The following is a 24,065-nucleotide window of genomic DNA, read 5'->3' as shown; positions in this document are numbered from 1 at the left end:
GCAGGTCATGAACCGCTCACCGGCTGCACATTCCCGCTCTGAGCTGGCGTCTGTGTCCTCAGAACTCCCTTAAAAAAAACAAGGAAAATAACAACGCGGCTCTAATTACCTACAGAATGTACCGATAACATTAGATTCGTCATCTTCTCTGAATCTGTCAAAGCATCTCCTGTAATTCGGCAAACACATAATCCACCAAAGATCAAGTGTTAAAATATTATTTTACTGTGTTTCCCCGTAACGTTAAATAGACGGAAAGGAAAAGCAGTCCGGCGGCAAGAGCGACATTCTCTTCACAAACACCACTTTGACACAACACAGCACTTTCTACAGTTACTGTGGTTTTCTGATTTAAGCAGCTTTTCCCTTATCAACACCTCTGCAGTACCACTCTCTGCCTGAACTGATACTGATGCACCGGCGGGGGTGCTGTTTTACCAAAAGAATCCTTATTAAACACTGTTTAATAAGTGATATCTGGTTGCAAAGTTATCTATTAAAGAAATCACATTAACTTAAGTAGAGGGAACATCATATTACTTTTTAAAATTAATAAATTTTTTTCCATTACGTTTCCTGATGTTTTAGGATTTTGTATCGAAATATTTAGGCAGCGTATCGTATCAAAGTCAGTCAATCTCAAGCACAATATTCACACAGATAGGAGACAGACAAACATACAGAGGGATGTTGTCATTGCTAATCTTCCTGCTCTCAGTGGAACAAACGGATACTTAATGAAAACTAGCTGTAACTTCCTCTATTGCGTCTTGAGGTGACCACACATGCTGTAATTGCAAACCTCCACACTGTTCCATTTTTGCTGGCTGTGAAACCAACAGTTGGGTTCAGTCATTTGTTGATCCCTGCTGCTTGGCTGCCTGCCACAATGACTTCATCGAGTTTGTCAGCTGGCTACTCACTGAGGTGCAATGTGTAGCTGTTGAGCACTGGGATGAGTTTGTCAAAAGCTAGATGAAGAGGGGGCGATAGAGAGAGAGAGAGAGAGAGAGAGAGAGATGAGGAGGAAGGCAAATATTTGAAGAGAGAATAACAGATTGAGGGCGAGAAACAGAAGGAATGACTCATCATTGAGATGTCTGGATAAGTAGAACATATAAATATTAAGTAAATACTGAGACACCTTTAAAAGTCTTTTCAATTAACTATGAAGAATATCATTGATACGTCCATCAATATGTTGCATTGAAGTGTAACATAAATGTTCAGTCCCAGAGGAGACGCATTTTAGTGAGTGTGACTAGTCAGTGCCATTCACCAGTGATTCTACAGCTTATAGTAGCTCCTTTTCCACCAAAACATCAGAAGCATTCCTGAGTTTTGATGGCGTTTGCTTGAAATCGGAACATTTGATTGACGAGACACGGACAGCATGCGGTGGGCTTGCTGCTCTGTAAGGCTGAATCATATATAGGGAATGCCTCTGCTCTCTCCCCTGAGATGTTTCCAATATTCTGCTCAACAGGGTTATTTATTAGAAACACCTTTAAAGATAATGCACTCCCGTACAACAACACGACAAACCACAGCTTCCAAAAGATCACAAAGTTGCACCTCTCCGACAGTGTGAAACTAATATACCTGCCTTTTATCTTGATAGTCTTTCTGCTGCTTGCTGTGAAGTTGCACCGAGCACCAGAGTTACATCTAAAATTACCTCGTAGTTCGTCAGACGGTGCAAGATCTTCTATGTGCCGAATGTGATAGGACAAACATATTGTCTATATTAGGGGGCACGTCTGTTAACCATATGTGAAGATGGTGCTCTGCTGCTCAAACATAGGTTAGAGTTGAAAATGTGCCAGTGCAGCAGGACTCCTCTGAACTGCAAATAGACCTTATGCTATAGAATCAGCTAATGGGAACTGCATTGAGGATGGGTGGAAGCTGTCTGTGCTCAGCTGTGTGTTTTCTGGGGGTTTCTTGTAAAAATCTGCATGGATGGCTGCAGATGTGAGCGTTACAGATTGTCCAGTTTCATTAGTCCTGTGATGTCTGATTGTGAGGCAAAGTGTTCCTTCTGGTCCAACTATAAACTAGATGTGTGCATGCAGTTTACGTTAAATGCTGCCAAAGTTGTGGACATGCTGGGAGCACTGATTAAAGCGTGACAGCCGCTGGTTAGGAAAAACAAAAAGCCTTGACCAGTGTTTTTCAGTTTGCGGTGCACTACTGCTCCTTCAGATTTGCGCACATGTGCTGTAAAAAAAAAACTGAACTAAAACACATTTTCTATAGATTAAGGGTCAACATGTAGGCTATATAAGTCAGGTTCATGTTTTGAAATTGAAATTCAGCCATCTAAATTTAGACTGCGTTTGAGTGTGTGTAAAACAATATCCAGCCAGTGCAGTTGCTCCCATTTTCAACCAGCTTTACACACTAAGCCTATGGCTGGGTTGCACCAACAAGGATTATAATTTTAAACCCAATTAAATCATTGTCATCATCATTGTTTAACTTTAAATCACGCTGCACCAAACTTAAAAAAAGATTAAATTTAAACCTCTTTTTAAACACCGATTCAGATTTTAAACCTAGATTGAGGTCCAGTTCCACTTCATGTAAACACTGTTCGCTCTGTCAGCACTTTCGACGTTTTTTGCTCTGTTAGCACTGTTAGCTGCGAGCCACCGGCTAGCCGTTGCCATGTTGAGAGCCGTTGAGAGGCAATAGAAATGCTCCCAACCCTGTATTTAGTTAAGTGACAGACTCAGCCCAATGGAGTTTTATGATGCTGCTGCTGAATTAATCTGAGGATACCGATTCAGCAAGGAAACAGTTATGGAGCTGAACAGGAAGATCGGACCAACAGGAAGTCTCTTTTTTACTTACTATGAAAAAAGTTTTAGCCTTACTGTGCTGTTGTTTTATCTTTTATTATTTGGCCATATTGCTCCATTAATTCGGCCTTATAAGTTATTCTCTAAGGAGGAGAAATTAGAACTTCTCTGTTGAGCCATAACGCTGGGCTCACTAACGGACTTTTTAGCTAGAGAATTTAGGGATATTTTAAATATAACTAAATGTTGTTTCTAGAGCAGCAACAGTAATGTTTACAACAGAAAACTCACTATATAAACTCATTAATATCTCACAATAAAGATAAATAATATCCCTGACATCACAATACAGAGGTTATTGAAGTTTATAAAGAATGAAGAACACAGATATCAGTCAGTATCAGTCCTTCCTCCTGTCCTCTGTCTTCCTCCCGCTGCTGATGTGATTCACTGCCTGCAGATACCGCTGGTAGAGAGAGGAGGGGCTGCTTTGTGCCAGCCAGCTGATAAGTCTACAAGAATTTTGAGATACATGGCAAACTAAGCTAAACAGTTAGACTACATACTGTACAGGCAGCTTTTGTTTTAGCTTGTTTGTAACAGTTCACTATTAGTTGAGCTAGTACTTGTGTAAAACATAGCGGCGTGTGCATAGTGGATGAGAGACAGAGGACAGAGCAGATTGAAATATCGTTTTTCTACATGTTTTACATGTTCATGTTTGTTGAACAGGTTTATTGATAAAGTATTGGCCTTTTACTTGCAAAGGTTTTATTGCACTTACTCTAACAATCGTAGTTCATCACTTCACTGTCTCCACCGCCGCCTCTCTGCTGCTGTTCGCTGACTTCGCTCCATGTGTGTGCTTGTTTGTGTTTGTGTGTGTGTGTGTGTGTGGAGGGCGCAGTTTGACGCAGTAGCCTAGTAGTGAATTAAATGTAGGTTATGAAAGTGAAAGTAATAAAGGTGCTAAATTCAATATACAGAGCATTGATATTGCAGAAATCCATTATTTGCTATTAGGGCTGTGTTTTTGCAAGAATCTGGCGATACCATTAGTATCATGATACAGGGGTGACGATTAAATATATTGCGATACTGCAAGCAAGGCGATATATTGCGATTTTAAAAAAATGCAATGTTAGGAAAACCGTTATAGGATTAAGAACACACCAGAAATACTGCATGCAACCCAAGTTGCATGGGATTAGCATAAACTGGGCATGGCCGTAAGGGAGTCTCGTGGGTACCCATAGAACCCATTTTCATTCACAGATCTTGAGGTCAGAGGTCAAGGGAACCCTGTGAATATCGCCATGCCAGTTTTTCCTGGCCCAAATTTAGAATAAGGATGAATTCTTTAGGTTTCGTCAAGGAAGCGTAGCGCACCCTCTGGTTTGTTAGCACACACTGTTAGCTCTGTCAGCACTTTCACCATTATTTGCACTGCTTAGCGCTCTAAGCACTGTTAGCTCACCGTCACCATGATGAGAACCGTCGAGAGGCAATGGAAATGCTCACAATCCCGTATTGAGCAAAAATGGACCACGTATGATTAAACTATAATGCATGCATTTCATGTCACATTCGGGGGCTGCACTTAATGTTTCTGAGGGCCACCATTGGCTCGTGGGCTGCACTTTGAGAAACTATCATACGATAATGAATAGCCTATATCATTGCAGAAGAAGAGGCGGCTGCATCAGCTCTGATCACTGTCGCTCATTCCAGCCCTGCACTTTGTCAGGTCTTTAAATGTACACAAACATCGGTCATACTGCAGTAGGAACTGTGTGTTTAACATGTATTAGACAAGCTAAACGTTATGGTCTGTTTTTCATTATGATCCATTGTAACAATGAAATTTCATAAACCCTACAATACAATTAAAATGTGCACAAGACTACAATGCATGTTGGCATATGGATTTCTCTACATTTAAGAAGTTATATGTAACTGTGTACACAGCAAAATGATTTCAATCAGTTCAAAATATCAAAATATATTAAAATGATTATGTTGTGATTATTTTGCGTGAAACTGTACCAAACAAAAACTTGTTCTTAAGACTGTGGAATACGATTTGTAGGCCGGACATCTCTGCAGCACCACAATACTTAATTCAGAATGGTATTTTGACACATACTTTGCATTTAACAAATATTACACGTCCTATGAGTTGGATATTGCACCAGTTCATATTGTGATTTCGATAAAATTCTTAATAATTGTTCAGCCCTACTTGTTGGCTTTTACTTCTTTACAGGCTGAATGAGTTATCTTACTTAAGTGGAAGGATTCTGCCCCTCCATCCCACCCACACTGGATTATAGACATTATGAATATTATGAATCTGTTTTACTACACGGGGACCAGAGAGTACATTTTAGAAAGTGTGGCTTGACACTTTTGAAATTTTTTAGAAACCCACTACAGTAATATCTGAATATCTGAGTAACAATTTTTTAATTTTCTATTACCTTTATTTCTCGACATACTTTTTCTGTAACCATTAAGGTATATTATAGATATTTTCTCTGTATTGCTGTCTAGCCTAATAGGCTACATTAGGCAATATTATGCATAGGGGGATGAAAACCAGGTGTAGCTGTCATACCACCGTGACTGAATGACTGAAGTGGAAACACTGATGTATGTTTTAGGTGTCTACCTGCAGATGTTGTCCTTCACCCATGTAATATCGCCCAGATGTTGTGAAGGGGTATTTAAAACCAGTCTCTTACAGGTTAGACCCAGCACGCATCAGCCCGCTGTGACTCAGTAAATTAAAGTTGCTGCGGCCGCCGGCTGGGTGTCCGTCTCCCAGGGCTGCCGAGTTCCAACCACTCTCCTCCTGGTGGGGTGGTTTCCTGGAAGTGGGGAGGATGTGATGAAGATGCGGGTTGTTTTCTCATTTCTGCCACTTTGGAATTAAACCAATAAACAAACTGTAAAAGCGTACAAACCCCGGTTAGTGGCACAAACACACAGGTGGCTAATGTAAGCTATAGGCCGAGAAAGTTGAGAGTTTGTTTGTGGTGGCTATAAGTCAAGCTGTTGGTTGCTGCTCAACATTCCTTTTGTTTTCTGTGTTTTTTCATTTTTGGTTGATTGCTTGTTTCCGTGCCTGAACCCCACTGTTTAAGCCTTTTCACATTTTAATGTAATAAAGGCAATGCATTAGTTGGAGCTCTATTTCTTCTTACATCTGAACTTGTGAAGAGAACAGAACAAAACAAAACAAAACATCATCTCTCTTCTTTGAGAAATGAATTCTGAAGTGGATTCTCTTCCTAACTCGTTATATAAGAAGTGCTCAGAGGAAGTGGCCGGACTCCCTGCAGATGGTTTTAATTTGTGCTACTTTAGCTCAAATTTCTCTCTCTTTAATGACTATTTGACTTACATCAATCCATGCTATTTAGTCAGTATAGCCGGGCAGACAAAGACTTTGTTTAACACCCAGACTTTTGTCAGTGGATTATACTTATCATAAAACATGTTGATCAGTGACACATGTTGCATCCTGATTAGTGCTGAAACAATTAATCAAAAAATGTATTGACAACAATTTTTATAATAGAATAAACATTTAAGTAATTTATCAAACAAAAATGTCAAACGTTCTCTGGTTCCAGCTTCTCAAATGTGAGGATTTGCTGCTTTTCTCTGTTATATGTTATTTCAAATTACATCTCCCTGGGATTTGGACAAAACAAGCAATTTGAAGAGGCGCTTAAAAATGACTACTTTGGTGCTTTGAGGTAAATGCTACACATCAGCATGCTGACATGCCCACAGTGACAATGCTAACAGGCTGATGTATAATGTTTACCATGTTCACCATCGTAGTTAAGTGTGTTAACGTGCCAACATTTGCTATTAGTAACTAGAGACCATGATTCAAAATCAGGCTAGGGGTGTAAAGCTTGACCTCGACCTTCATTTTGATGTCAACTTCACACCAGTAAAGTGCATCTTGCATGGTTTTGACGCTATCGTCGCCACAAAATCTTACCAAAGACACACAAGGTGAAAACAATAACAGCGTCACTGTCATGGCTGGTAATGATAAGTTTGACCTGATGTAAATAAAAATATGTATATTTTTTTAATTTATTACAATTCATCCTGAGGGGGGCACGGATGTCCACACCAAATTTCACAATGATCCAATCAATATTTGTTGTGATATTTCAATAACAACCAAAAATGTGAACCTGCTAGTGGCGCTAGAGGAAAAGTTAAGCGATCACCAGAGTCAGCAGGATTCTTAATTTGGGGACCATGAACGTCTTTACGAAATTTCATGGCAATCCGTCCAATAGTTAAATCATTTTAGTCTGGACTAAAGTGGTGGACCTACTTTCCCGATCAGCCGACCGATATATTGATATATATCGATAATAATCATTAGTGGCAGCCCTTATCCTCATACTCAGCTGACCATCTGATATTTATCAGTTTAAAAACATTCAATAATTCTATAAGCTGTTTAAATGATAAATAGTATTCTGAACGGCTGTACTTTAACATTTTTAACCTGATTGTCGGCAGCATTTTGTTGATGCCTTTGAACAACTACTATAACTGTAGGCCGAATTGTATCACACATCCTAAATCTGTAAATGCAGTGTGCACTTTTCAGCGTTGTTTTTTCAGAATGGGCTTTTGAACATTGGTGAGATGCGTGATATCCCCACAGCTCATCAGAATCAGAGATATTGGCTGTGATGAATGAGTGAATGAACAGCTGGTCCAAACAATCTGATAGAACGATTCCTTTGGCCTGAGGAGAACATATCTGAAGAGACAAACATTCAAATGGGAATGGATTTGCCTTTGGAATAACGTTTTCCAACTAAATCAATCAGTGCTTGTGTCTGGGTCAGATGCTGCGTGAGTCAGAAGAGGCTGGTGCGGGTTTGACATGACAGCTGACAGATTGCCAAGGGGTTTGAAAACAAGATCATAAGTTTTAATTAAGTGACAGGATAGGCCAGGTGCTGCAGATGTCAGCCTTGGCTGAAGTTTATCTTCACACATTCCACCTTCTAGGCAGCCATAGGTTTACCATATCAAAATATGTGGAAATTTGTATTTATTTAAAGACTTTTCATGCTTGAACTCATCAGTGAGGTTGACTGGCATTCCCCACCCCCCCCCTGTCTCTGTGCTATCGGGCTCCCTGACTGTTTTTTTGTCTCTTGTTTTCAGACTGTCAGGAGCAGGGAGACAACAAAAGCACAAGAGCCATAAACACCAGGATCTGTCTCTGCTGGCATGTTCCAGAGATGCTCAACGATGCAATGAAGACCTGAAGCCCGATAACCCATGTGTGTCCCACCGAACACACACACAGAAGAGTTGCAGACACCAGTGTTGCGTGCGTGGCCGGCCCTGTGTGTGTGTGTTTACACACTGTGCTGAGACTAAAGCACTGTGGAGTCGAGGACTTAAGCTCAAGAGTTATGGTCCAACTGTCCACCTCAGTCTACCTGTTGGGAGGCCTTTTGGGTAAGAGACATCTGCACACGCGTGTGTGTGTGCGTGCGTGTGTGCGTGCGTGCGTGCGTGCGTGCGTGTGTGTGTGCGCGCAGTTGCCCTTGCTGTAATTGGTGCTGAGCTGGGTTTTGTTTGTGTCCCAGTGTAAAAGGGCAGTGTGTATCTGAAAGGTAGGACAAAATCAACAGGTTCAGTTGAGGCTGATATGATGCTTCAACAGTCTGGCAGAGTTAGACAAATCAAGTGTGCAGCTTCCAAAATTCACTGTTATTTTAGTATGAAATTCCCTCTTGGTTATTCAATGGACGGTGTTTGCTTGCTGAGCCACGGCAGAGGGAAAGTAACACAAAGAGGGAATATTAAAAAGACTAACTTTGGAACATACCCGCTTGATTTGTCAAACTCTGCCTTTTGGAATTTTTGTTTTTACACAGAACGAGGACTGTAGATTTTGTCCCCCTTCACTTACATTGAAATTGTTTTAAAAAGGGATCTCTTTGTGGCCAGCAATTGCAGCAACCAATAACTTTTTCAGTTTACATATAGGCATAACGGTAATTACATTTTTTATTGCAATTAACCATATGATTGGTCATGCACATTTTTATCTGTACAAACTGTACCTTATAGGGACATTTGTCAAGTATTTAATACTCTTATCAACATGGGAGTGGGAAAATATGCTGCTTTACGCAAATGTATGTATATATTTATAATTGGAAATGAATTAACAACACAAAAAAATTACAAATATTGTCCAGAAACCCTCACAGGTACTGCATTTAGCATAAAAAATATGCCAAATCATAACATGACAAACTGCAGCCCAACAGGCACCAACAGCTGTCAGTGTGTCAGTGTGCTGACTTGACTATGACTTGCCCCAAACTGCATGTGATTATCATAAAGTGGGCATGTCTGTAAAGGGGAGACTCGTGGGTACCCAGAGAACCCATTTTCATTCACATATCTTGAGGTCAGGCAGGCTGCAGTAACGATGTGTATGTTCCATTGGCAGACCCTAATTTGAGAGTATCAAACAGTGTCAAGGCATTGTGCTTGCTGTATCTGATGTAATAACTTGATTTTTGTCCTGCACCAACAGCAACAGGCTGTAAATAACCACACAAACATATTTAAACTTGTCAACTCAGTAGTTTGTAACCCTACAGCTCTATTCCATATCTTTTCAGTAACTCAGTACTCCACATACAGGCACCGTAGGTTTGCAGGAGTGTAGGAGTAAGTGACGTCCTGCGCTAACAAGGCGCTTCACAAACAGTTCACACGTACTAAAGACAAATTTGTTTTCACCTGTTAAACTGCTGATAGTTTTGGTTGAATATGATATTGTGGGACAGAAAATGTGTTGCTTCCACAATTAATAAGGTATGTGTGACAGGATTTGTCAGTGCCCTGCTGCAGTCTGGTCAGTGGCTAAAGCAATGTGACTATTGCTTTAATCTGTTTTGGCAGCAGTTGATATCATTGTTGTATGTAAACATAGTCAAACACTGTTAGTTGTAACAGCACAAGGCTATGCCATAAGCCTTTCGAAAATGTCCTTATATGCCTTGAAAGCACATTTGTGCTACTGTACAGTATACTCATGTTTAGTTGACCTATGGACTACGGAATAGCAGGTTGCTTTTAGGAGAAGCTGCTCAGGTGCATGGCCTGTAGATATTTTAAACAAATCTGGTTATGGACACAACTAACTAAATCTGCTGATTATTTTCTACATTAATCGATTAATCCATAATACTGTAAAATGCCAGACCTGTGTGTCGTACATAGGCTACTGTATTATTGAAAAATCATTGAGGATGTTTGTGAATCATTAGTGCGGTCTGGAAATTAGGAATATCAATATTTCACCCTGCAGTGTTAATTTTTTTATTCATTTCTATTTCCATATTTATTTTTAGTATTATCCTTAGTTCAACAAGCGAGGGAGGGAGGGAGAGAGGGAGAGAGAGCGAGAGAGAGAGCAGTGATAGTGGAGCGAGCTATAGTGACTGAAGAGAGGGAGCGGTTTTAGTGAAAACAAAGCAGTAAATCAAAGAAATAAATTATTTTCTGATTGTTTCACAACGCACTAAAGAAAAGCAGGCACTTAATCAAAGTACACAAAGACAATATCAAGATAACATACTAACACTATTAGTAATTGCATTTTCTTCTTCACATGACGTGTCATCACGAATATCATCACGAAATGATACAGGTGTGTTCACATTTTTACCATTACCTGATAAATAGCTTGGAATGCACAGTGCGTGGGTGTTTTCCTCATTGTGAAACCCTGTCATGGGTAGAAAAATGTCGACATGCTTGATTTAGATTTTGTCAGCCTTTCTAAAACAAGATAAGTTTGACAGGGTCTTAACCTTTGTGTCACAGAGCCTGGCACCATCTGTGGGCTGTTCACTTTTGACCATAAAAATACCAGTAGTGTATGCCCCTCAAGCTAGACGCCTTAACTGACCTCTTTGTCTTGATCCATAAAAAACATGACTGATTGTCTTTGTGAGATAGATGAGGTTTGAAGAGTTCAAAGAAATTTAACCTCTCTTAACTTGACTTAGATAATATGTTTGAGAATAAATACTGCTGAATCAGCTGAGGAGATTAATGAAGACAATATGACCTCAGGTTAACCTCCCTTGACACAGGCTTTAGTTTTGGACCATTTAAATGACAACCTTTTCCCCATGCAGTCAGAGTGTAGTAGGGTGAAGACAGGTTTATATGTATATATATATATATCATCCCCATATAACACCATCCTAAAATCTGTGAACAAAGTAAAATTTTAGCATTGATAAATATGTTTTAACCTCTTCCAGTGTGTTTTTACTTGTATCAGTGCACCAAAACCACCAAAAATATGAATTTTCTCACTAACCGCTAGAATTCGGATAAATTGTTGGCAGTGGCGGGTAAAATCGGCAGGCCATCTGCCACTTTGGCAGGCAAGGAAAACGCTAATGATGGGAATAGAGAACCAGTTCCCGTTAAGAACGGGTTCTTACTTGTCCAATTTCTCGGAATCTCATGCCTCTGTGACTGTCGATTCCTCTGCATTGATGCTTTCCCACAGTTACGCATGCAAAATGACGGAATACGTACGCTGTATCATGTTTCAGTTTGTTTGGGACCGGAGACACGGCGGAGAGAAAAAAAAAGCACTCAACAGCATGACGCTACTAAACCTGAGGGAATACACCCTATTTTTTCCCTGATAATGCTACACTGTGAACAACAAACCTGTGTTGAAATCAGCAGGAGGAGAGTTAGTAACGTTACCTGTTAGCAGCTGGTGGGCATCCGAGTCCTGCTTGGATAAATCATGGAACTACTAACATTAACAGAGGTGCCATTCAGTTATTATTATGAGGCGTTCAAAAGCTGCTCAGGAAAAAATTACTATTGGGCGAATGTAAATTACAACGTTATCGTGATGTGTTCAAATGTAATCTCGTAAAATGAAGTCTTTGGCGAGAAACTTGAGTAAATCCAGTTGTTTGAAGGAGATGTTTTCACAGTAATATAAAATAGATATGGGCTGCATGGTGGTGCAGTGGTTAGCAGTGGTTTTCTCCGGTTTTCTGGGTTCCCCCCACAATCCAAAGACATGCAGGTTAGGTTAACTGTTGACTCTAAATTGCCCGTAGATGTGAATGTGAGTGTGAATGGTTGTCTGTCTTTATGTGTCAGCCCTGCAATAGGCTGGTGACCTGTCCAGGTTGTACCCCGCCTTCACCCAATGTCAGCTGGGATTGGCTCCAGCCCCCATCTTATGATCAAAACATTATAGCCTATGGAAACAATGTACTTCCATCTCTTTACCAATGATTGATTTAAACTGTCAACACAAAAGTCAGTTTACTACAAACACACAGTCTGACATCTGTTATATATTTGTCTCAGATGTCCTTGATGACAGAACACAGTACTGTACAAAGAGAATATCATCAACTGTGTGAAGTGTCAGAGTCAGTGTCTCCCGGCAGTCTTGTTACTCAGGAATGCTTTGTGGTGTAATGTACAGTGCAGACTGTCAAGAGAGAGGAGAGAATTTGTGGCTTTTCCCACGAAGAAATGCAAATGTCCAATCTGGCCAATCTGCTTTTATTTTATTTTGCAAGTTTGATAAATGCAATGCCCGTTACATCAATCAATATCATTGTAAAGTGTTTATATATATATATTTATATATAAATATATGTACTGTATAGTTATGCTCTTGAGATCAAGCTGAATCTACTGTGACATTTGGGGTCCACATTTAGCTGGAGTGCAATAGCCTATAATGATTAAAATAGCCAACTGAGTCAGTAATCGTGTTTTTGGCACTTTCTTTATTTAATTCTGCTCACTTGCAGCTGACTCACATCAAGAAGGTTCTGGGTTCAAACCAGATCGGATCCAACTGGGGCCTTTCGTGTCCGCATGTTCTCCTTGTGTGTTCACAAAGGTTTCCTTCCGCAGTCCAAAGAAATGCGGGTTATGTAAACTGGAAACTAATTATGTGAACATGAGTGTGAATGTGTTTGTTCGTCTTTGTGTGTTATTGCTGTGATACTGGTGACCTAAACAGCTGTTTCCCTGCCACTTTGTTAATGCATGCTGTGATAGGATCCAGCTGTGCTGCAGCCCTGAACAGGATTAGTGATACTAGAAAATGGACGGATTGAAAAATGTCATGGCTGTCAGAAAGGGTTGATGAGGTTGTTAGAGAATACATCACGCCACCCATTGATTTGTAGAAGAAAGTACCAAAACTGTGTACTTTTTTTTTTACTTCACTATGATTAGGTTCTGTTGGGTTTTCTACATTTTAGAATTAAAGAACAGCCCTCCTGCCTTTAACCTCTCCTCTCCCCTGTTAATATAGAGATATGCAGCTTTGAGTATTCAGTGTCTGACCTGACATATTATAGATGCAAGTTTCTTGCTGTGTATGTATTTCAATCAGGAGAGACTGATCAACTACATTTTAGTTTAGAAATGTGAAGTCTTTGGCGATTAGACCCCGTCGTGTCGTCAACATTTTAGGGGGGTAGTGATGGCATGAGTATTACGGGAGGTGGTGGTGGTGAAGAGATGAGGAGAGTTGGCTGAAGATCTGGATGGATGAGATGTGGAGCAGGGCTTCTGATGAGCTCAGCGGAAGGAACCCTGGGCGCTGGATGTGATGAGAACTGGAAGTGAATGGGGAGGAGGATGGTCACATCGATTTTACACTGAAATGACAACTGACAGCAGCCGACAAAGGAACTGTTTTGAAGTTTGACAGCAACAATATGATTGGCTCAGGGGGATTGTGGCAAAATCTGATCGGTTTAACTGAAAGAGTGAATGCCCTTAGTCAGCTGATTGAGTGAGAGAGAAGCGAGAGAGCGAGACAGAGAGAGAGAGCGAATGAATGAGAGCATAAAGACTCTTGGCAGAACTTACTTCCTAAGCTTCATATGTATAATAGGGTTGTTAAGTTGGAGGTGGATTCATTTAGTGTAAATGTTTTTGTGGGAATGTGGTTGATATAGGACACAGATTCCATAAACATGGCAAAAAACAAGACTCGGTCAAAACTGAGTATATGGCTGGACCGTGTGTAGTCAGTCTGTGAATTTGTGACTAAATTCTTATACAAATAGTCAGTGGCCATGTCTATAATGTTAAATGCAGCAGTACATGTCCATTGAAGCGGTGACGTACCTGGAATGTACCTGATTGGTCCCTGGTTTTCTGCTTGCCGTTTGTTTGACAGCTTGGTCCAAGTTTTGTGAGCCGGACGTGTCGCACTGGACGGGCTCATTTGCATAACGGACTGTTTCCCGCCTTTTCATTTTGAAAGAGCAACGGCCAATGAGGAAATTTCTACACTCAGTCAGTCAGTCACTCACTCAATGACAGACTTTTGCATTTGTAGGGCTGGCACTCTGTGGTCCAGCCAAAAAATTCTTGTGGTGGATTAAAGACCGAACTCAGGGTTTGTTCAGTTCGTTGTGCAAATCAGAGGAACTTAGTTTCAACTCCTGTGACAAACGGTGCAAACTCAAGGAACTCAGTTCCACTACATCAATGTGTCAATCTCTTGCTGTTGGATCACCCACCCCGTGTGCCTCATGTGGTCATCTCCCAGGGGCCAAAGACATAAGAGGATGGTGGGTCTTTTAGCATATAGGGCGGATGTACAATTTGGCGGTTCTACAGATAACGCATCAGCGACTACGTTTACATGCACATTAATTTTGCACTATTCCGAATATGACAATATCACGGGTCATGTGTCAAATTTGGGTCAATTAGGCCTTATTCCGAATGGAGCATTTTCCAATTAAGACATGTGGGATATGCCAATATTATTCGGGTTTTAAGAGCATTCTTTGAACATGTATACAGCGAATATGTCTCTCAATTGGGGTTACAGCAGTTTGTGACACACGGTTTGCAGCCAGCTCTGTGCGTTGTACACAAACCAACTAGCCGACAGCTTGCAAAGATGCATGCCCAAAAGAAATCCCACATTTTTGGTCAGAAGGAGAAACACACCTACTTTTAAAGATTATGAAAGACTTGGATATCAACAGGTTTTTGGAAATGCGCAAACATTTCAGTTTTAAATGGTATACCCCTCACCTCCTGCAAAGTGCCTCTCTCTGTGTGTGTATTATATGTCTGTGAGTGAGAGGAGAAATAAGAGACGGTGAGAGAGCAGGAAATTTATGAGAAAAAGTGAAGCTACGGTATAAATTTAAAGTGTGGCAACTGCTCGACGCACTTACACTGACATGATTTTAAATGATTAACTATCTTCACCAGTCACATTTAAAGCTGCAGAAAGTTGTACAGAGCTGCGTTTGCATCTGCAGAACTAGAAACTGTTTCCACACTAAAATAATATTAAAAGTATTGCTTAAAGGAACAGTGTAAAACTTTTTAGGGGATCTATTAGCAGAAATGTGATATAATATTCATAACTATGTTTTCATTAGTGTATATTCACCTGAAACTAAACTAACTAAGTGTTTTCGTTAGCTTAGAATGAGTCCTTCATATCTACATAACGAGCGGGTCCTCTTCACGGAGTCCGCCATGTCGCTCCGCCATGTTTCTACAGCAGCCCAGAACGGACAAACCAAACACTGGCTCTAGAGAGAGCTTTTCGTGTTTTAACGTTATCTGAAGTTCACCGTAGTTCTCAGACACGCTTGTGGAACTGTGGCAACTTGAACCGCAGAGTGCAAAACCATGGTACCGTTAGCTGCGGTCTGACTTTTGTTACTCCTAAAGTAGTGTTATTATGTTAAGGATGGCCTCTGAGCAAGGCAAACGGCGTTACCATGGATTTGCACTCAGCCAACCCGTTCTCACTCCCAACTCGTCAAATACCGCCGTTTTGTAAGTGCCCCTTGGCATCGGAAACCGATGCACGGAGGCACCCTTTAGCAATGTATGACGAACCAGGCTTTAACTAACTCCAATGTAAACGTCGTTATTCGACGGTCGAAGCAAGTGGCGTAATATTAATAGCATGAGAGTCCGCTAAGGGTGGGCAGGAGACTGGAGTTCTGATTAGCTTAACACAGATCATGTCTATCAGAAACATTCCCTGTTGGCTCTTCCTTTAGAATATTGACCCCTTTAGTCCTGTTGTACCCCACATTGCTATGTCCAACACCTGCAGCAAAGGGCATATCTAAAGCTTTCTTCACCCTTGACAATCATATGATTATATAACCCTCATAATTGTCTGGCTTTAAAAGCATGCTGACAAACTAAAGTGAAGGGAAGCATTGATCAGGGATTAACCCGGGACTTAACTCAGGATTCCCAAATCATCAAGGTGAAGGTTCTCCCGTCCCTGCCTCCCTAATTACAGGATACCCCCAGTAATCCCGTGTTTCTAGGCACAATAACTCAGTCAACACATATACATTCATACACTGGTATTGAGTATCTACTTTGGTCAGCTGAATATCACATTTTCTGTTCAATTTTTCAACTGTACTGAACGTTTACCTGCAATACCTCCAAAGAAACCTTATGATCAAAGCATTCGACCTGTCGAAAAACTGCAGACACACTGTACTTTGATCTTTTTACCGACGATGATTGATTTCAAATGTCAAGACAAGAGTCAGTTTACTACAAACACAGTCGGACATCTGTTATATATTTGTTTCAGATGTCGGTAGTAATGCAAGAACACAGTACTGTACAATATCCTATGGACCCTTTGTAAAACTTTTGAAGCATATATATTGTAGGTCAGTTTAGCAGAAATAAAATGCAACATGCTGTTAAAACCCCCTGAGACCTGTGGGATCACGGGCGATCCTGACCGACTTTACTGTCTTTCAGAGGCTGGATCAGGTTCACTTTTCAGCTAGACTGAAGATACAGATATCATATTAAACTAGAAAACCTAAGGAATCCTAAGGAATGAATGATACCAACCATGCTGGATTGTCGGGAAGGAGACTAAATAACGCTCCAAATTTAGGCAAAATTTTAACGACGAAAAACTGGCATGGCCATTTTCAAAGGGGTCGCTTGACCTTTGACCTCAAGATATGTGAATGAAAATGGGTTCTGTGGGTACCCACGAGTCTCCCCTTTACAGACATACCAACTTTATGATAATCACATGCAGTTTTGGGCAAATACAATGCAGATGTTTGAATGCAGTTTCAATTTTCGCCTAGTCTAAAATAGGATTTGAATATTTCTGCATACTGGGGTCTCTAAACAGTCTTGGAATTACATAAATTGGGTATCACTGTAAAGCTGAGACTCTTGCGGGTCCAAAGAGCCCACTTGTATTCCTGTGTGATGTTAGTCCCCATAGTAGCCATTTCACTGTAGTGAGACCAGTTTTTAAAACTTGACCTTACCTGTGGTGACCTCTAGGATAATCACAGCCTCATTAAACTTTACAACCACAAACTAGAGACCTAGAGCATTCAGAGGATGGATGGCTTTCCTAGGTAGATTGACAATAAGGGGGTTTCTGAGCAGTTTTCAGAATAGAGGTGCTCACCATGTAATCGCCGAAAATGCAATTCTTGCAGAAATCTCCAAATATCAAAAGTTTTTGAAACCAAATCACAGCATGGCTTTTTTTTTGGTGTTCCTCAATATCTTGGTGTCTTAATGTGGTATTTTGGAGGGATTATTGCTCATTTCTTATCAATTCTTGATTGGTAAAAAAGTCAGCGTGGGAATGGCCATCATATACGTACAGTATATCAAAATGTTCTAAACACTTTTACAGTTTATTTTAATTAATCAAGTCATTCATTCATTCATGTTAATTTCTGATTTATGACTATAACAACTTGACACACAGTGCTGAGCTGCATTTCAAATTAATCTTCAGGTTCCCAGCTTTCAGATGATGTACACCACTTCTATGTGACATCTACTGCTGACCTGCTATCTCTCCATAAAGACCCCCTTTACCCCCCTAAGAAAGACAAAAATTGGTCTATGTGTGAGCCTCAGAGGGTTAAATGTGACAGATGGTCTCCAGTTTCAGCCCTTGCAAATTGTTTTCATACCTTATCAAAATGAGAGGAAACCGGTGGCTGTCTGGATGGGAACCTTTTAAACTTACACATGTATGACCATGTTCTATAAACTAGTGGGAAAAAATCTAAACTACACCAGGGTAAGTTGTTCAGATATTAAGATCTGGGTGAAGCATGGTCTTCTGTAGACGGGTTGCAGCAGATAACTGACAGCTCTTCATGAGACAAGCACACGTGTCAGGGTTACTGTATCCTGGCAGTCTTGTTACTCAGGAATGCTTTGCGGTGTAGTATACTGCGCAGACTGTCAAGAGTTTTGGGCTGTTTTTCCTTAAGCAATGCAAATGTCCACTCATGGATACAGTGTGTTTTTGATTTACGGTGTGGCTAATATATCTTCAATGCGACACCATAAACTATAAAATATGGATGTAGGCTGCGGTCAAAAAGTCTTGACAAAATGGGCAAAGAGATGGAGCAGTGGTGGAGCTGAGGCGGGCCCAGGTGACGCAGCAGAGCAGATAGCTAGCAGGTAGCGACCTGAGACGGCACCCCCCTGTCACTCAAAGCGGCCACGCCCTCAATTATGCCTAACTTTAAGCCTTAATATAATTTAAATGGGTGAGTTGTATTAAAATTCACCCCCCGTACAGTTGTATTAGCAATAGAGACCAAATCCGTTTTTTGTACGAGGCTGTAAACAAGTTGATTTCTGCTATAAAGTTGGGCAAACATGCAAACATTTAATATGGAAGAAGATGGGGATTGACTCGCTTTCGGAGCCAGCCTCAGGTGACCATTGGAAGAACTGCAGTTTTTTGGCACTTCCGCTTTGGCTTCATTTCTCAGCACTGGAGGTTGCTGCTTGTGTGTCACACTTGCTGAATCCTGTCATTGGCAGCTAAACGGGAATGTTTACACTTTTTGCAATTTTACAGCGTTGTGTAAGGCAAGGCAAGGCAAGGCAGCTTTATTTGTATAGCACATTTCAACAACAGGGCAATTCAAAGTGCTTTACATAGACATTCAAGAACATTGCGACAAAGTGCAAAAGAACATTGAGACATAATTAAAACAGTTATAAAAACATAAAAACATTAAAGATTAGATGTACGTGTACGGTGTAGTTTTGCCGACTGCCATATTAAAAAATCTGGGTTGAGTGAAGGAAAAAATTGTGGTCTCTATTGACAATAGCTTGGCTATTTTAAAGTTGGTTTGTGCCAACGTTAAGTTTCATTGTCACTTAACAAATGTATACAGTTTTTACCTAAACCTATCTACGTGGTTTTGTTGCCTAAACCTAAAGTGATGCCAAGGGGCGGGACAAAGCACCAGTATGTGATGAGCTGGGATGTGTTGCTTATGCACAATGTCCCATGTCGCCTTAGTGACGATTCTCTCTGACCAATCAGTGGTCTGCAGTGTTTTAACTCCACCTTCTAGAATCGGCTCAGCTCGCTTGGGACCTCGACCAGGGTGTTATGTAGAATATTACCAGGTACTATTCACAATGGAAAACAAAACAAGAGCAAGTCGAGTTGAATAGAGCCGTGCCTTACCATACAGTGGAAATGCGGCAAAAGTAAATGTATTTTAGTGCAGAACTATGAAGAATGATGATTTTTGAAAAATTATCGACTAGTTCCCTGTGATTATGGAATAGTAATTTTGCTTGAAATGCACATCCCTAGTTAACATACTGCAGAAGCTCCAAAGAGGTCATTACTCTCTTTGACAGCATACTTCTGCAGCTGATCTCACTGGTGTAATGACATGCTAAAAGGCATATGACTGCAACAGTGGCACGGTACGTATGTTCTGCATCATAAATAAGATGTGTACACTGCAGAACCACATACATGGGAAATGTTTTTTTGTGAAGGACTGTTGAGCAATTGTGGTAACCCATACTTTATTTTTACTCCACTATGATTGGGGGCTGTGGGTTTTTCTACGTTTTAAAATGAAAGAACAGTCCTCCTGCCTTTAGCCTCTCCTCTGCAAATATAGAGTCACATGCAGCTTTAAGTTAGTACTCACTGTCTGACCTGACATAATGTATATGTAAGTTTCCTGTTATGTGTGTATTTCAATCAGGAGAGACTTAATTTGGATTGGATTTTGGTTGGAGGAGGGTCACATCGATTTTGACTTATGTGTAGACAACTGCTGAGGCTCTGTGGCCTCGGAGTGTGCAGCTCTTTTACTATCAACAGTGACTCCTGTCATCCATTCTTCAAACCTGTCCTCAGGCAGAAGGGATTCCCACTTTGTGTCTTCAGAGGAAAGCACGCAAGTTGTTTTCCCTTGGGTGCTAACAGGGGTTAACACCCCTTAAGGGTCAAACAAGCTATTCATCATAGGGAGCACACTTTGCCTACTGAATGGCTTAAGTTTCAGCGGTGTGCAGGTCTTGGTAGTATGGTACTCATATACTAATAAACAGAGGATCATTTGATGAACATCAGCTGTCTATAATTGAGGTTCAGGTCAAACAGAAATATCTCAGTGTCCACTGGATGGATTGCCATGAAATGGAGACTTTTCCTCTCGCGCCACCATGAGGTTGACAGCCTTGGATTTGAGTGAAATGTCCCAACAAATATCGGATGGATTTCCATGAATTTTGGTACAACCATTCCCTTAAAGAGGACCTATTACGCTTATTTTCAGGTTGTGCTGCAGCATCTCTTTTCACCCTTTGTCTGAAACGCCCCATTTGAGCTCCTATTTGTGTGATTTGTGAAGTTGTGATTGGTCAACCGAACCAAACTCTTAAGACTCTGTTCCAGCTCCGCTCTAACTAGCTTTGTTTGAGAGCATGCCAAACTGGCCATTATGAAAATGTGTTACATGGTGACATCACCACGTTACGGAAGGAAAGACGAGACTTCAAGCAAGGCGTTTCAGGCAGTTCAGGAGCAGTGTTTCTGTGGGGGAGAGTAACTCCCTTTGCGTGGACTTATTTTTAGGCTGTATTAAGGCCAACAGTAGCCCTCTCATTCATTTGAATGGAGCCAGTCCGTCGGCGCAACAGGATTGCCAACGTAGAGGGATCTGGCAAAACAACGCAGTGTCGTGTGACAAAAAAGTTGAACCAGGCTCAAGGTGCAGTGTTGGCCAATCAAATACATGCAAACGCACATTGTGTTCCTCACAACTGAAGATGAAATAGTTGCCGCCATTACAACTTCCCAGAGTTTTAAAATCTGTGAGTGTTACAACTGTTGTGCAGTGTGTGCCGTCCGATAAGCATTTAAACGTATTGCTCTGTTACTCAAACTGGACTTCTTGGATCACATTTCATGGTCTCATCAATATCTTAAACAACGTTCCCCCACCAATGTACCGCCCTGCTCTGTTGTAACACGGCTGTTTTCGGTCTGAATCCCTGTGTATTCTTGTTCTGTGATAGCTGACAGCCCTCCACATGTGTAAAAGTTAGTGGGGTGTCAAGTGTCACAGCACTACATAAGGTACAGTAGTCAGCTTGCTGACTTGCCACGTGCTGATAGATTACAGTCGATGGAGGGCATTTGCTGCAGGCTACCACTCACTGGCTACATAGTAATAATATTATCAATGTTAAGCTTCTATGTACTACACTAAGAAAAACATGTTTGGCCAATGGATTGTGTGTTTGTGGTGCAATCCGATCCAACTGAGTGAAACACACTGTGAAAAGCTCACTCAATTTATAACAACATTAACAAAAAATGTAAAGGTTATGCAGTACAAATGTATCCATTCAGACCCACACACAACCACACACACATTCTCAGGCAGTTGTATGTGTATATGCAGGCTGAGATACAGAAACACATGTTTATCAAACTCTCCCTGAATCTTTTATGTGATTAGTGCACAAGTTCTTTGGCAGCCAGCATAGTAGCACATTCACATGTGAAAACGGTTCAGTTTAACGCTCACTAAACTAACTACTGAGACAATGTCCCAATTCATTTTATTACTACAAGTTTGACAAGGAGTTACCACTAGCATAACACACCTGAAATCTCCAACTGAACTGTTGGCGATCGAGTTGCATGGCGGGTAATGTACTGTAGGAGCCAGACTTTGACAAGGAAGCTGGTTTTGCTGCATTGATTTTCACTGTTCAACAAGGTTACAGGAGTGAAATGCTAAATCGGTGGAATACTCTTTTAAGCGTCCGGGCTTGTTCTCTGAGGTTGGCTTGGCGTGTCAGGGCCCTAATGAATCAGCACTGTTACGCTATTAATACCGTTTTGCAGCTTCAGTAACTTAACTGCCACTGAATGTGTGCACATTGTGAACCAACAAAGCACCATTAGCAGTAAATCGCAGACTTCCATGTTGATGGGATCATTGAAGGAACCATGGCCAGATTTCCCCACTACTGACCCAACCATTCCTCCAACTCACTGTGTATTGTTTATGTACCATATCGCCTTTCATTTCAGTTGACTCCAGGCTTAAGTTGTGCAAATTTGCACGATTTTTCAGTTTTTAAAGTATGAGTAAACCACAGTATAGCCCCATTTACACCGCAGGAACCTTTCCCCGGAACTAGGAACCTTTTGAGAAACTCTGTGTTTTGACTGCAGTGACCCAGGGTCTAAATTAAGTTCATTAAGTTCAATTAAGTTCAAGGACATTTTATGGGGGACATTTTACCCCCCAAAAGGCCCTGGTCAGGGGGTAGTACTTTCTGAAAGTACAGGAACTTTCAGGGTGGAGTTTGCAGGGATGACAGTCGCTGATTGGTAAAACTCATGCACCATGCTGCTGCTTCAATGGCTTCAACTAGTGTACTGCTTCATTCATAAAAAGGAAGTAGTATCAATTTAGGACCATTTTAGGACGAGGGGAGAACATTTATCTTTGTTTGATAACATTGTCAGTAAAGTTAGGCTCTGCTGTCAGCATCTCGACAGCGCAGCGGTACTTTTCTGTGTGAAGGAGAGACATATTTTTTCTGATTAATTCACGGCGTTAAAGGTCTAAAGCACAAATAAATAACCATCAAACACTCACAGACAGATGATTTACTGTTAGAGACAGTTTCTGTGACCACCAGCAGCCCTCGTCTCATGTCATGTTACTTGTTCACACGTCAGCGGACTAATTTACCTAATCTGTACGGGTCTTTGCAGACTGCGGTGGAAACGCAGACAATAGTGATTTGAAGGAACCTTTTCAGTTCCTTAAAAAGTAGCTTCCGGGACCTTTTGGTGGAAACCCGGCTTATGGTTTGTGGCTTACCTATATTATCACCCCTGATCTGGGACTCATTTTTAACTAAGTTTAGAGGTCTCTGACGCCATCCTCCAAGTGACAGGCACAGCCCCTGGGGGTTGGAGGTGCATTGAATGACCCTTTTCCAAGGGTCTGATGTGGTTGACGTAACGATTAGTCCTTAAGAACACCACTGACTATCTGGAGGCCATCTGGTCTTGATTCTGTTTTTTGTATAGGTCTCCATTTATCCTTGTCAGTGTACATTTGCCATGAGGAATAATAAAATGTCCTCACATGCCTTTTTTTGTTACAGAATTCACTACAGTAATTGCTGAGTTAGAATAGAAAGAGTTGAACCTATACAGTGATTCCCCTTCTTCATGTTTGATCCTCACTTGAAGAGCTGGAGGCTGGATGAAGACCTGGTTTGGGTCTCTAAATGGGGCTCCCAGGACTGGATCTGGGGCTAGATCCTAATTTGAGGTTGAGCAGTGAAGCGTCTATGAAATACTGAAATGAAAGCAGAAAGCATACCAGAAACTCTAAATACTGAGAGCAACAAGATGATTGGTTAACAGAGGTCAGGGTGGGATCAGATAGGTTGAAGTGAATGGTGGGATCAACACCTAAAGTTTAGCAGGAACAAAAGCATGTGTGCATATTCTACCTGATTCAAGTAATGAATAATGTGACTTTTTGTTTTGTTCGGTTGACACAAACATGATATGATTCAGGCAACTGTCAAAATAATCACTTAATTGATTTGCTGGTTGAGTCAATAACTCTGGACGTTTGACATCTGCGTGTGTTTTCCTGGGACATTTTAACAGAAGGTAAAAGTGATTGAGTCCATAAAAAATTAGACTTCACAGAAAACAGGAGAGCATTAGTCATTTGTTCAAACAAGCTGTTGCTAACCAAACAAGCGACCTCTTGTTGATAATGTCCAGAAAAACGAGGGCAATGGCTGTTGGTTCAGATCGCCTACGTA

The 24,065-nt window shown here is 41.0% G+C and overlaps 1 protein-coding gene across 1 annotated transcript in view; it reads left to right on the top strand.

Annotated features, from left to right (window-relative positions):
- il34 (interleukin 34) overlaps positions 1 to 24,065 on the top strand; it is a 43,465-nt gene that overhangs the window by 2,921 nt on the left and 16,479 nt on the right. The window contains exon 2 of the mRNA XM_074631970.1: positions 8,022 to 8,321. Coding sequence (XP_074488071.1) covers positions 8,276 to 8,321 — 46 coding nt within the window. The 5' untranslated portion in view covers positions 8,022 to 8,275. The remainder of the gene's footprint in view (positions 1 to 8,021; positions 8,322 to 24,065) is intronic.

This window comes from Sebastes fasciatus, chromosome 4 (assembly GCF_043250625.1).
Source record: "Sebastes fasciatus isolate fSebFas1 chromosome 4, fSebFas1.pri, whole genome shotgun sequence".
Classification (NCBI taxonomy): Eukaryota; Metazoa; Chordata; class Actinopteri; order Perciformes; family Sebastidae; genus Sebastes; species Sebastes fasciatus.
Note: the sequence above shows the minus strand (reverse complement) of the source record. Positions and strands in the feature narration are given on the sequence as shown.